This window comes from Chenopodium album, chromosome 16 (genome assembly GCF_948465745.1).
Source record: "Chenopodium album chromosome 16, dcCheAlbu1.1, whole genome shotgun sequence".
NCBI lineage: Eukaryota > Viridiplantae > Streptophyta > Magnoliopsida > Caryophyllales > Amaranthaceae > Chenopodium > Chenopodium album.
In genome coordinates this window covers 8898460-8913047 of record NC_137849.1, presented here as the reverse complement: position 1 = coordinate 8913047, position 14588 = coordinate 8898460, and the positions used below count along the sequence as shown (strand labels likewise).

Below are 14588 nucleotides of genomic sequence, written 5' to 3'. Positions count from 1 at the left end.
TTGAGGGTTTCAATGAGCTACGATTAGGAGATATAGTTTTCCCCCCTACACTAAAAGCCGACTCAGAAGCCATCGTACTAACCGGAATCATTAGAAGATCTCGTGCCAATATTGCAAGCTCCGGAAATCTCACTAAATTTTGTTGCCAATACTCTAGAATATCTAGCTCCATGTTCAAATCAAGCTCTGATTCCTCCAAATATGACTCAAGTTGGGACTTTTTTGTTTGAGCCCTTGTAATTCTTGAACTATAGCTTTGATAATCATCAAAGAAGTTTTCATCTTCAATCCTACTACTTGTAGTAGAGGGAGAAACAATTGGGGAAGTTGAAAATGTTGACTTATACTCATTATACAAAGATCTTAAAGTGTTCAACACTTTTTCAACTTTACACATAGCCTCATCCGAACCATATATCTTGCATGTCAAAACAATATTCCACAAACTTTAACTTAAACCTTGGATCAAGAATTGCCGCACAAGCTAGATATATGTTATACTCGGACCAATATTTATCAAAATTTTCCAACATAGGTAACACCATTTGAGCTAAAAATTCATGTGGACCTTTAGATGTCTCAAGTAAACGATAATGCACCATACATGCTCCCTTAAAATACATGTGAACTCACCTATTAGCCTATCACCAACAATACAAGCTTTTGATGTGAACTAGTTAGTGTCCCGAATGTCAATGTTAATTATTATTTTATTGATAGTTTTTCACTCTTTTCAAATTATATTATATTAATCTTTAACCTTAATTTAAAGATAATTTAGTTACTTTCCCTTTATTATTGTGTCCTTTATTATGGATCCAAACAATCCAAATTATGGGAGAAACTTGAATTTTCAAGTTAATCTAAATATCCAATATATAAATAGTCTCTTTGATCCAAGTATTATCAATAGTCATCAAATTCAAGTGACTTTGCAGTGACATAATAATCAACCAAGATTAATAAGTCTAAATTACATACCTTAAATTCCTTAAGAATTCTGTGCTAACCAAATAATAATACGAAGTAATAATTACACATCGAATTCCTCAATAATTCCATAGTAGTGGTAGGCTCTGTTCTTTTGAGCTTCTGGTAGAGCAGTGAAGATTTCAGTAGAGTAGAGCAAATCAGAGAGATTTTAGTACAACATAGTAGGTGTTAGCAGAGCAGAGTATATTAAATTAGCAGAGTAGATCAGGGCTCATAGCAGAGCAGATTTCAACAGAGCAAAACAACTCTAAAGATTAGAGCCGTAGTGTGGTAGCAATAAAGAAGTAGTAACATTACAATACTAAACTCAATTTCAACAGGTGTGTTACCATTTGTAAGTGGAATTGAGAATAATAAAGAAGAACTTGGGATTATATTATAGTAAAAGAAGGGAACCAAATTTTGTGATCAATCTTATTAATGGGTTTGCCTCATCCTATAAAGCAATGACTATCTAAAATGGAATCTTCTTTCATTTTAAAGAGGATAAATTTTCAACCTTAGTCATAATAGGCAATAACCTTGTTGTCATCAATGATCTTCAAAGTTTCTTTCAATGCATTGGTACATACTATATATCCCTCTTCAATGATATTTGTAGTTATTTGCCCAATTCGATTCTACTCACGCCACATATATATATTCACCAATAACAAATCCAAGCTGTCGATAAAATTTAAAATCTCATCATAAAACTTAAACTATATATAAGAATTTCTGGATCATTTATAAAAAAAAAAAAAAAACTGCCTGTTAAAGGTGTAGACAAAAAACGGAAAAAGTTCCTTAAAAAAAAAAGGGTGTAGATGAAAATATCCCAATCTCAGTGGGTTAACTATCTCATCATCCCACAAACCCAAACTTCATTCATCTTCATCGTTCATATATATGTAGAGTGCTTTTGTGGAATAGATGAAATAATATGACAAGAGAATGAGTTAATTTATACTTTGTATGTTTTTTTACAAACATTCAAGAGGATGAGTTGTATGAGTGATTTTTGTACACATCATAAATACGTAGCATAAATTCCTCTACACATCCTATTACATGGATGCAACTTTGGGTATATATATATATATATATATATATATATATATATATATATATATATATATATATATATATATTTTTGGCTCATTTCAAAATTTTTAGTTGCAAAGAGTAACAAATTGGTAGAAATTACCCTTACCTTTAGACACATCCGATTTATCGCCCAGATATATATAAGAATTTCTGGATCATTTATAAAAAAAAAAAAAAAAACTGCCCGTTAAAGGTGTAGACGAAAAACGGAAAAAGTTCCCCAAAAAAAAAAAAAAAAAAAGGTGTAGACGAAAATATCCCAATCTCAGTGGGTTAACTATCTCATCATCCCACAAACCCAAACTTCATTCATCTTCATCGTTCATCAAAAAACCCTTTTTCCCCAAAAACTCCAACCAAATCCCTAATTTCTTCTTCTCTACTTTCTATCTTCGATCAATTTTGTGAAATTGAAATCTTAAAATTCATCGAAAACCCTAGTTTTTCCTACGATGTCATCTTCTGGGCAACATCAGTTTAGGTACACCCAGACACCATCGAAGGTTCTTCACTTGCGCAATCTTCCATGGGAGTGTTCCGAAGAGGAGCTTGTTGAGCTCTGTAAACCCTTTGGTAAGATCGTCAATACCAAGTGCAATGTCGGCGCCAATCGTAATCAAGCTTTCGTCGAATATGTATGTGTTTAATTTTGAATTATAGTCTTAAATTGGTTAATTTGTGAAATTAGGGCTTTTAAGTTTTGTAGGTATGATAGAAATTGTTTGAATTGTAGGTGGGATTAATGGGATGATTTATGATAATATTGTTGGGTAATGATTATTTTTGGAATTTGATGTATGATTGCAGGCAGACCTTAATCAGGCTATCTCTATGGTTTCGTATTTTGCGTCGGCCTCAGAGCCGGCGCAAGTTCGGGGTAAAACTGTGTACATTCAGTATTCGAATAGACACGAAATCGTGAACAATAAGAGCCCTGGTGATATTCCGGGGAATGTGTTGCTAGTTACTATGGAAGGAGTGCAACCTGGTGACGTGACTATTGAAGTTATTCACTTGGTGAGTGCTTCTTTGAAGGCTTAAATTTTAATGCAATAATTTCTTCATTTTGTTTTACATGGTAATGAAACTGATGATGATATGTTGAAGCTGCTGAGTCATGTCAATTATTGACTTTCAAACGAAACGCCTTTTTATATGTTGTGCACTAGGTTTTTAGGATCACTACTTCACTAGACTTGTGAACATAGTTATGCCTAGGTTTTGAAAATAGTAATTTGTGGAATACATCTAAATCGTTTGAATTTGTTAAGCGATAAAGACTGTATATTATTGGTGCTATATTGAAAAAGTTAGGAAAGCGCCCCCCCCCCCCCCCCCCCCCCCCCCTAAATCCTAATAAATGCCTTGTGATCTTTAATAATCGTGTCAAAATTTCTATTCCCTGCCCGAATGATCATATGAGATAACTATTGTACTAGTCAGATTAAAATTGTCATTTTTGTAATTGCTAGATTGCAGGATTGTACAATATTTCTAAGGTTTAGAACATGATCTTAATATTTACTGTTATATCAATGGCTAAAGAAGCCGTTTAAAATAAATAGGCTTTTATTTGATGTTATGAGCCTGAGTGTTAAATTAGTTTTCCTTGGGCCTTATGGGCATATTGTACCTTGGATTTAGGGGGTGCTTCGAAGTTGATAGTTTGACAATTTATATTAGGTTCAACTGTTTAAGGAAAGAGAACTAAAGTATTGATAAGGCATTATGTCATTAGTATGGGATGCCAAGGAATATGTACGGGATAAAAAAAGTTACAAGCCTTTTTGAAGAGAGTTAGAACATTATGCTATGTTATGAAATTCTGGTGGAGCAATCATATGTGAAGGCTAAGCAGACTTAAAGAGAATCTTGGCTCTTGTGTACTTTTTACTATTGCCATCATGTGGAGCACACACAAAATAAATTGCAAAAGAGACACTATTGTCAAAACGTTTTGATTTGCATTGCAGAACCCTAAATTTTTTTGTATCATAAATTCTGTAGCTGTGAGATGATTGGGACATTTATTTCCTTATGAACAATCATGTAATTCACCCTTTTTGTTCTTTGACAAACACAAGCTAATATTATCAATGTATGTGCCTAGTGTGGATGGGGAAAGTTAGAAGTGGCGTCTATATATATATGAAATAATATGATGCAAATTGGAGAGCTGGAACATTTGCTGTAAGTACTGGCCTTTACAATGTGTTGATGTGTTTAATGAAGATAAGAAAACGAGATAAAGTTTCTTGTAACAGAAAACAGTAGAGAAAAGAGAAAGTTACCTGTCTTCCACAATTAGACTGCCAGCAGAAGCTGCTCCTTTTCCTCATGACATTGTTTATCTATTTTCTTCCATTTGCCTCCATTCTCCTCTTCCTTGCCCAATCTTCATTCTGCAACCAAAGTTGTTTAGCGCCTCTCGCTTTACTGTAGACCACAGAGTTTATGACCCCGGGTCACTCATGAGTCATGCCTCATAGAATTGTTTGTTTTGGGGAAGTTACTAAATGCCTTGGAAGAAGGAAAAATTCTGTCTGTGAGAAGAGATAAACTATATTGCTTGGTGATGTCTCTATGGATGAGTGTTGTGGAAAGTGAGTTGTTTGGTATGATATCTTTACCCATGTATCAGTATTATTTGTGAATTCTTTGGGTATGTAGGGTCTTTTGTAGTAACGTAAATTACATGCTTTTGTTTGATTAAATTTTTCTGAAGTTGTCCTAAAAAACTTATTTTGTTTGAATATGTATGAAATATGTAAGATAAATTAAATTGAGTTGAATTAAACAAGCCTAAGTTATTTTAGCTGTGACCTAATAGTTTGAATGCTTTGAATTCTTTTTCTTATCTTTTAAGTGTAAGGACTTAAGGCTGTGTTTCTTTCCTTGTTATCTTTATTCTCTCTGTTTTATGGACATTGATCTAATTTCTATTTCACTATGGTTCAAAGTGACTGCACTTTACTGAGTACCCTATGCCTTCGACACATTGCTTCTCTAAATGCTTTTCAGAAGAAGTGAGAGTTTTCAATATTAAAATGAACATATCATGTAGAATACTTGGCACATCAGGTTCAAAACTCATACATTCAAAAGACACAAAATCAAAACTACTTGCACCAGGACAAAATTCCAGCTTTTTTTTTCCCCACAAAACGGCTTTGCTTACACCAAGGCTGGATCTATTTTGCAGCATTTGGTGAATTATCGTAATAACTAGGCTGGTAACTCGAAGGTCAATGTATTCAGAATGGTCTCACTTAAAGTTGTTCCTATAGGTTAATTTCTCTTTTTCTTCACTTTTGTGGAAGTCCCATTATCTTTCATCATCTCTCTCTCTCTTCTGTTTATCAGTATCTTTTTTCTTCTTATCTTTCCTTCCTGTTCTTATCTTTTTCTGCCCTCCTGTTGTTTGGTGCTCTTTTTTGTTGCCATTAATAGTGAATGTTCTTTCTGTATGAGTTGCTTTATGCTACAGCAAATGTAATTGACTGTCCTTAAATTTTTATAGGTTGTCTTCTTTGTAATTGTGAATTTTGATTGACATCATTGAATCACAGATGATGATGGTTCTTATTTAAATTCTTTTGTTGGAGAGAGTTTGGAATTAAAATCATGTGGGTCATACTGCTTTCTATGGTCTATCGTCACGCTTAAATATACAGGTCTTGTTCTGCACCTGATTCTAGTCTATTGCTAATTTCATAGTTGCTAATGAGCATCAAGATGAGCCACATGTTGTTCATTTGCTTATTTCATCCTATACTTATTGGGTTATTGTTCCTTTTGATTTTCTGTGTTTGAAAGGTATTTTCTGCCTTTGGATTTGTTCACAAAATTGCCACCTTTGAAAAGGCAGCTGGATTTCAGGTAAAGAGTTTGATCTTCCATTTTGTACTGTAGTGTTCTCCCTTTGCTATTGTCTCAGTTTATTAATTTGGAATGCAGGCGTTAATCCAATTTAGCGATGTTGACACAGCAAGTGCAGCAAAGGATGCATTGGATGGGAGAAGTATCCCCAGGTATGAGGTCATTGCTGCCTTTTAATTTCCCTTGCCTTATCCTCATTTCAATTCGTGAATGATGTATCAGTTTGCCAAGTATATAACCTGTATTTAGAGGTTGCTGTGTTATTGTGTAAGTTGTTTCGGGAAAAAAAATATCTATACACTTGCTCTGCCTGTCAATTTCTTCTTTTATATTCTGATATTGACTAAACATTTTGATATAGGTATTTGCTTCCGGAGCATGTGAGTTCATGTAATTTGCGAATTTCATATTCTGCACACACAGACCTGAATATTAAGTTTCAATCACACAGGAGCAGGTACTTACTTTGCTGATCCATCACTGAGAAAGTTCATTGACTATTTTTTGCTGAATTGAAATGTTATTTTATATTCAAAATTTCGTTGGATAAGAATTATGTTTTGCCAAATTATTATGTCAATGCATGTATGGGAGAAGTGGCAAAAGCAATATTTAGGGAAGGGACTGGGTATCCCCACGATCATTTCCAGTCTTTATTTTCTCTTATGACATAAGCTGTGTAAAAATGATCTTGTCTCTAAGCAACCCATTACCATGGTAGAACAACTTTACTTGTGTACTTTATTGTAAAGAAACCATGGAAACTTTGAATTTCTCTCTCTCTGCTCTCTCTCTCTCTCAGATGACTGTTAAGTAGTGACTGTATAGTGTATAGTGTATACTGAGATTCTTACTTGTTCATAAGCTTTGGTGAGTGGATTCACTCCATTGCTTGGGACACTGAGATTTTTTGTTATTGGAGGTAGACCTAGGGATGTTGATCTCAACCCATAGAAGACTAGTTACAATTGCTACAACTAAAGATAAAGAAGAAATTGTTTATGGAGCAAATCACACTTATCAGACATCACTAAGGAAGTCCACATGATGTATTCTATCATGTTTAAGATTAGAGATTATTTTGGGTGATTAATCCTGTTCCTTGTTAGGGAGGCTTAAGGATCAGTTAGATATTAGAATGATCCCTTTGAAAATAACTGCTGGCAGTTTTATGATATTGTGTGGAAAATTTTGATGATGATGGTTTTATTTGCTTCTCAGATTAACATTACGAATCTGGTTTCATGTATGTTTGATTTAAGGCTTATCTTCTGTGCACTTTTCCTAGCAATTTGCTCGTGTCTTCATGCTGTGGTGGTTCCTCTTTTAATTCATTGTTAATATTCTGATCATCACTTCTAGAATCACATAGGTATCAGAATCTGAGTATTTTTGTGATTTCAGGCCTATTGTCAGCTTCTCCCTCCTTTTCACTTTCCATTTCCCCTTTTGCCCTCTTAATTATAATCTTTTAGAATCCCTCATTTTTTTTTGGCTCTTATTGTATTGACTTGTTTAAATCATTGTGGTCCCTACGCCTGAATTGAAAAACAATAAATAATAATTACTACCTTATCTTCTAATCACCTGTACAGCTGTACTCAACTAAATCCCACTACCAAGTCCAAGAGACTTAGGAAGTAATTTTTGTGGTGTGGATAGTAGATTGTAGATTGAAATGGCATGCAAAGGTTTCTTCTTAGAGATTGCCATTTCAGTGCAAAGGAAGAAGGGAATCGACTGTTATGGTGTAAAAAATGCAATTTATATTGGTCAATTAATTTTGGGTTGATTTGTTTCGGATTAAGCCATCAAGGAAGAATTTTGAGTGCAGCTGTGTATGGTTTAGGTTTATAGTACTTAAATGTTAATCAGTGTTGTTGGAGGTTCATGAACTTAATTGGGATTGGCTTGTCAGATCATGGCTTAGGGTGTGTTCTATTCACCTGATTTTCACGTATCTGAACTTATTTTATCAAACTTATCTAAACTTATTTGAACTTATTAGATTTTATTCAAACTTATTTTAAGTATAATTTGTACTTGGACAGCTCTTATCAGAACTTATTTTTCCTAAATTGAACTTATTTGAACTTAACAGAACTTATTTGAACTTATTACATATGAAATAAGTGAAAATAAGGTGAACAAATTAAACCCTTAATGGAGTGATTTCAGCACAGCTGTGTCCCAAGGTGAAAGGCAGATAGTTGGTTTATAGTATAATGGGCAACTTATGATTATGATTTGTGATTTTAGAATTAGTGCTCTTGCTCAGCTATGGATCATAATGGCAGATTAAGATTTAATTTGAAGGAAACATGAACTGTACTGCAAGTTTCAACTATTTTTTTTCTCTTTATCTCGAACAAGGAAGTCTAGCCTCATAATTTGCCACTTTGTTGCGGCCTCTGTACCCAGTGAGGTCATTGTTCTTGGGGTCTCTTGAGGAGAAGACATCATCGCCTTTATGTACCTGGCATCTAGGGTTCGCCCAAAGAATTATAAGTTAAGTGGTGAATTAGCATTTTAAGACATCATTGTCACTTTGTTGCTGCCTCTGTACCCAGTGAGGTCATTGTTCTTGGGGTCTCTTGAGGAGCAGACATCATTGCCTTTATGTTCCTGGCACCTAGGGTCTGCCCAAAGCATTTTTAGTTAAGTGGTGAATTAGTATGATGTAAAAAGTTATAGCATACTTACCCTACCATTAGCATTTCTCAGTTTAATTACTTTAATATTAGAAAGCGCAACCATCTTGAATATTGCAACTGTCTAGAAAACTCCATAGGTAGCTACATCACAATTTAATGAGGCCCATGCCTTGTGTGATGTGGGAGTATATGCAGCCCTAATAATACAGTGGGAGTGCTGAGTTGATTTAATAATTCACGTGAATTAGTATGTGTTGTATTTGACATTTTTGGACACTTACACATTTGGTTTGATGCATGGAGTAGACACTAAATATGATATTCCTTATTTTTATGGATACTTTTAGTAGGGGTGAGCACGGATCGGATACCCGTATCTAAAAATCGTGAATTTTAATATCCGTATCCGATCCGAAATGTTTCGGATATCCGAAAATTTCGGATCGGGTAATTGGATAAATCGGATATCCGAGAATTTCGGATCGGGTAATTCGGATATCCAATACCCGATCTTTTAATAAGATGTATTTTTTAATAATCAAACTCATTATCATAAATTACAATTATTCATATATTTTGAATCTAATAAACCCACGAATATCAAAATATAACAACCCAGAAATTTAGAATATATAACAATCAACATTAACACAAACTATAATTTGGTATAAAAAGACCTAAATGACAAAAACCAAAGATTAATTTTGTATGAAATCAGAATCTAACATCTAAAAAACCCAGAAAATTTTAACACTTAAATACAAACTATATAATTTAAACAATAAGTAAATCTGGAAAAAAAAAAAAATTAGAAAAAAGTTGAGTTGTTGAGAGTGTGAGAGAGCCGCCGCTTAGGAGATTCAGTTGGTGGAGCCGCCGCTTAGGATGGTCGTCGTCGCTGCTTATGTAAGTATGATTATATTATGTCGCCGCCGCTAGCAAAGAACGAAGAACAAAGAACAATCGGCAGTGGATTGCAAAGAACAAAGGAGGAGAAAAGGATGAAAGAGAAGATCGAGAGAAAGGAAAGGATGAAAGAGAAACTGGTGGTGAGGAATGATGTTTGGAGAATACAGAGGAGAAAGAGATTTGAGAGGATGAAAAATTTGGAAATCAGAGGAGAAAATGAGAGGGAGGGGCATGGGATTTAGGGTTTTGGTATTTGGGCTTCGGGGGGTATTTGGGCTTCGGGGGGTATTTGGGCTTTTGGGTTATTTAGGATTTTACGGTTTGCTTGTTTGGCTGGGTTTTCGGATTTTGGATTGGATATCCGATCTGATATCCGACTTTTTTTGGATATTCAGATATCCGAATTCCGATATCCGATCGGATATCCGAAATTTCCGGATCGGATATCCGATCCGAAAATGTTTTCGGATCGATTATCCTAAATTTTCGGATCGGATGCGAATCGGGTTTTCGGATTATCAGGTAGTTTTGCTCAGCCCTAACTTTTAGGAGTTAGGACATGATATACCACCTGTTAAAGGCTAGATAACCATCCCAACATCAATATATGCAGAAATAGTTTGTAAAAAATGGGAGAGTATAAGAAAGCAAGCCATCACTAACCTTGCAATATAGCTATATAATCAGAAAACACATTATCAACATCATGACTTAATTATTTTTTAGAAACTCCTCCTCATCAGTATATGAAAATTACTTTATTTAATTCCATTATAACATCAAAATTTGTTTTAATTCGAATGATTTTGGTGGCAAATTCGCTTCAGTCAAGAAATCCCATTTAGGCCCTAATTTTCAAATATGTGAGTGTGGGTTCATTTAATCACCCTTAGCAGCATGTTTCTCTAGCTATGATAATTATGAGGTGTAATGTGGTTCATGATTTATAAATCCTATTTATTGCTCCCTTTACGAATGTGCCTCACCTCAGTATCCTTAATAGCTACTAGATGAGTAGATGCAGCTCTACCAGATAACACGACTTTTTATATTAAACAGTTTAATTTTATTTTTCTTTCACACTTGTCTAAAATTATGAATCATCTGGTTTTACTACTGTTGGAATGGTGCAATTCATTTTTAAAATTTCTTATCTATCTGCAGGGACTATACTAATCCTTACCTTCCTGTGAACCCTACTGCTTTTGAAGGTCTTGTTCAGGTGCGTTTCTTCATCATGCAAGTGAATTAACTTACAGTGTTACAGATATGCTGACTAAATGTCTTTTTTCTAGCCTGTTGTTGGTGCTGACGGAGTTAAAAAAGATCAGGAGAGCAATGTACTTCTTGCTGCAATCGAGAATATGCAATATGCTGTTACTGTTGATGTTCTTCATACGGTAATAAATTGTATCATCAGCGTCACATTTTGGTTATTACTAGCGAGTTCTATTCATTGTTATGCTTATCAAATGGTTTTTTACAGGTATTTTCTGCATTTGGCACTGTTCAAAAAATAGCTATATTTGAAAAAAATGGCCAGACACAGGCTCTAATTCAGTATCCTGGTAAGAGATTGACCCTCCCACCACCTCATAAGTAATTTATCATCTCTGTGTTGTGTTAAGTTTCTTACTTCTGGATATCTGTAATCTATTTGGCTGTTCTTCCGATTTGCGATACTTTTTGGACCTTACATTCTGTATGTAATTAACTAAATGTCCTCTTCTGAAAGATATGTTGCCGCGTTAGAAAAGGTCACATTTCTCTTTTTACTAGGAAACACTTTGAAAAACACCTCCCTTGTTATTTATGTTCTTACTTTTTTCTAATTCTTGATTGGATTTGGAGTAAGACCCCATTCCCAGGCTGCACAGAGTCTTGAGGATATAGCTTCTCTGCATCTCTATAATATTTAGGGTTTTCAATGCGGTACTTCATTGGATTTTGTGGTTTGAATGGACAGAATCAATTAAAGAAAAGTGAAAGTAATGGTGATTGTTACTTAAAAGTTTTTATTTATTTTTTATTTTTTATATTTTTTTTTTATTTTTCTAAGCTATACTCTCGTGGTTGTTGAATTTCTAAGGTGTGCTCATGCTTTTTTGAAATTACAATATGTGCCCTCTAATTTTAAGGTGTTTGTTTAACCGTACCCTCTAATGTTAATCCAACATTAGTAGTTAGATTAACTATTAATTATCCCACTTTATAGAAAATTTTCATGCCCAAAATTGAGTTAGAATCATATAAAGGGATTGACATTAAGCATTTTTTTCCACACTTTCTCATCTACTTTTTCTTCTTTCTTTTTAATGCAACCATAGATATGTCAAGTTCTCGGGTGTACTTTTTGTTTTTTTTCTCATCCTCTTCTTATTACTTCCCATTTTCTTAGAATTACTAACTTTGAGTTAACTTCGGAGGGTACAGTTGATTAAACACCTTAAGTTGGAGTAATTTTGAAAAGCATGGGCAATACCTTAGAAACTCAACGATCTCAAGGGCATAGCTTAGAAAAGCCCTTTTTTTGTTTTGTTTTGTTTTTTTTTTTTTTTTTTTTTTTTTTTTTTTTTTTTTAGTTTTTGAAGATGTTCATGATTCATCCTTTGTTGTATGGTTCAATAGCATATTGGAATAATCTTTTTCATGTACTGTGTTTTTCCGAAGGCAAATGCTTGATAATTGTGGTCTGTTGAATGAGCTGGAAGCATGTTAACTGTCTCAAAAGCCAAGTCATTAGTATGATTTGGTCGTTGCATTTCAATTCGATGACTTAGTTAGACAATCTTCTTTGTCCTTCAGCTATGTGCCTATGTTTATCATTTGATGCTTTGATCTTGTAGGGTTTTAATAATTTAAATTTATTTATTATTATTGACACCAAAGTCTTTTTTTGGTTTTAAGATTCTTGTTTCTTACTTCCTCCGTTTCTTTTTAGTTGACATGTTTCTTTTGTAATGTTTGCCAATGCACAAATTCAACCATTAATATCTTTAATTTTCAATAAGCAAAAAATATGAAAAGTTGATATTTAGAAAATATATATCGTGACGATTCTAACAATATCCCACATCACTATATTTTTCATTACATATAAATCACAAAACATGGTCAAAGGGAAGTGTGTGAATAAGTCAAATCATGTCAACTAATAAAAAATGGAGGCAGTATTTGTTTCATCGATTCAGTTGTGATGGAAAGACTATCAATAGTCTTGATATTATAGTTTTTTTATTCAAACTATCTGCTTGGTTAGAATTCTCACTGACGGTTGTTTCTTGATCTGAAATGACTACTGTTACAGTTTTCTATATAATAATAATATTAAAATAATAATAAAACTTGGGGGGTTTGGCAATCGTAATCTGTGATCTTTGCTACTAATAATTCTTCATTTATATACTATGAAAAGATTGATGGTCTACTATGAAAAGATTGATGGTCTTTAGTGTCATGCATCTTCTCTGCCTAGTTATGGAAGTCATTAAGGTTTCTAAGTATTTGTATTGTTTCTTTTTCAGATGTTAGTACGGCTTCTGTTGCGAAAGAATCTTTGGAAGGACATTGCATTTATGATGGTGGCTATTGTAAGCTTCATCTAACATATTCTCGTCATACTGATCTCAATGTAAAGGTATATTATGTGCTTTGTTTTAAAGAGAGTTGCAATACAATGGTTAGAATATACTTTGTAGAATTATGTTCATTTGTGCATGCTTCTTGAATTTATTGCTAATGAAAGATCCTTAATGGTGGTTTTTCTGCCCTCTGTCATAGGCTCATAGTGACAAAAGTAGAGATTACACAATCCCAGAACCCACTATGCTAGCAGTCCAACAGGCTCCAAGTTATCCTGGAGCTCCTGCAGCACCATGGATGAACCCTCAAACAAGTGCGGGATATCCTTCAAATGGATACAGTAATGGTGCTAACATGCCGCCTCAGAATCATGCGGCACCTGCACCCTCATGGGACCCATCAATGCAGCATGGTAGGCAAACCTTTGTTTCAGTACCTAGCACGTTTCCTGGTCAGACATATACATCATCTCCTATGCCTGCGTATGCCTCTGCTCCAATTTCAGCAGCCCCAGGCACTTCTATGCCAATGCCTGCACCTGGTGCTTCACGGGCTAGCCCATCTTATCACTCGTAAACATGTTTTTGTTTTAAAATTGTTATCTAACTGCTTGGTATCTCTTATTATATGAATTTTTGGAGTGAAGTTTGCATTATATCCTTAGATTCTCTTATAATGAAGGCAGCTTATCTACTGTTCATAGGTTTCCTTGACACGCCTAAAGCTTCCACGAAGAAGGGGAGTAAGGCCTCGAATAACTGATATTTTTGTCTAGTCTGTTAGATTAAATTTTATCCGTCTGTGGAGTTTACTGCTAATGTTTGGTTCCTTCGTTCGAATTAAAACCAAAAAAAGGTAAGACATTTAGATTACTGTCTGCAGCATTCTACTGAAATGTTTCCATAAATGATTATCCTATAATTCTGAAGGGAACCGCTTTATATAATTATATGTAGAGAAAGCTCCTTCAAATTTTTTTATGTGGAATTATACAATGTGTTGTAGCCATTTACTGGAGGATGATGTGTTGAAATCTTTACAACTTAGACTTAGATATCGAGAAAATACGTGTTTATTATTTTGATAAGCAAAATATGTTTATCAAATGGTAAAAATAGAAATAAATTAACAACTTTTTTTTATCAAATATGGGATACACAATTGTTGATTTATTTACAGAAATGTCATATATATCAAATGTACCAAGCTAAGTCTACAATTCCATAAGAAACAAAATAAAGGACAAAATATAGCGAAGTAACAAATTAAACTAAAGTTAAAAACACATGAAATTAGTTTCTTATACATAAGAACAGGATTTAATCAATAAGGATAATCTTAATTAACAAACATTATATTGATATGTCTCACTGAGCTTTGTCAACTATCCAAATGAGACCTGAACCGATTAAAAGCAGATTTTTTTGAAATCGAAAACCAACACGAGCCGTATTTTAGTAAACTCGAAATCGAACCGATTCAAAT

At 34.0% G+C, this 14588-nt stretch overlaps 1 protein-coding gene across 1 annotated transcript; it reads left to right on the top strand.

Annotated features, from left to right (window-relative positions):
* The first annotated feature begins 2293 nt into the window (after window positions 1-2293).
* Window positions 2294-13801, top strand: LOC145584851 (polypyrimidine tract-binding protein homolog 1-like). Its single transcript, XM_081641636.1, has 10 exons — window positions 2294-2714; window positions 2887-3096; window positions 5896-5958; window positions 6037-6110; window positions 6320-6415; window positions 10686-10743; window positions 10817-10921; window positions 11008-11089; window positions 13046-13158; window positions 13302-13801. Exons 1-10 carry the CDS (start codon window positions 2532-2534, stop codon window positions 13677-13679), a joined length of 1362 nt encoding a protein of 453 aa, XP_081497762.1. The 5' UTR covers window positions 2294-2531; the 3' UTR covers window positions 13680-13801.
* Window positions 13802-14588: the final 787 nt, after the last annotated feature.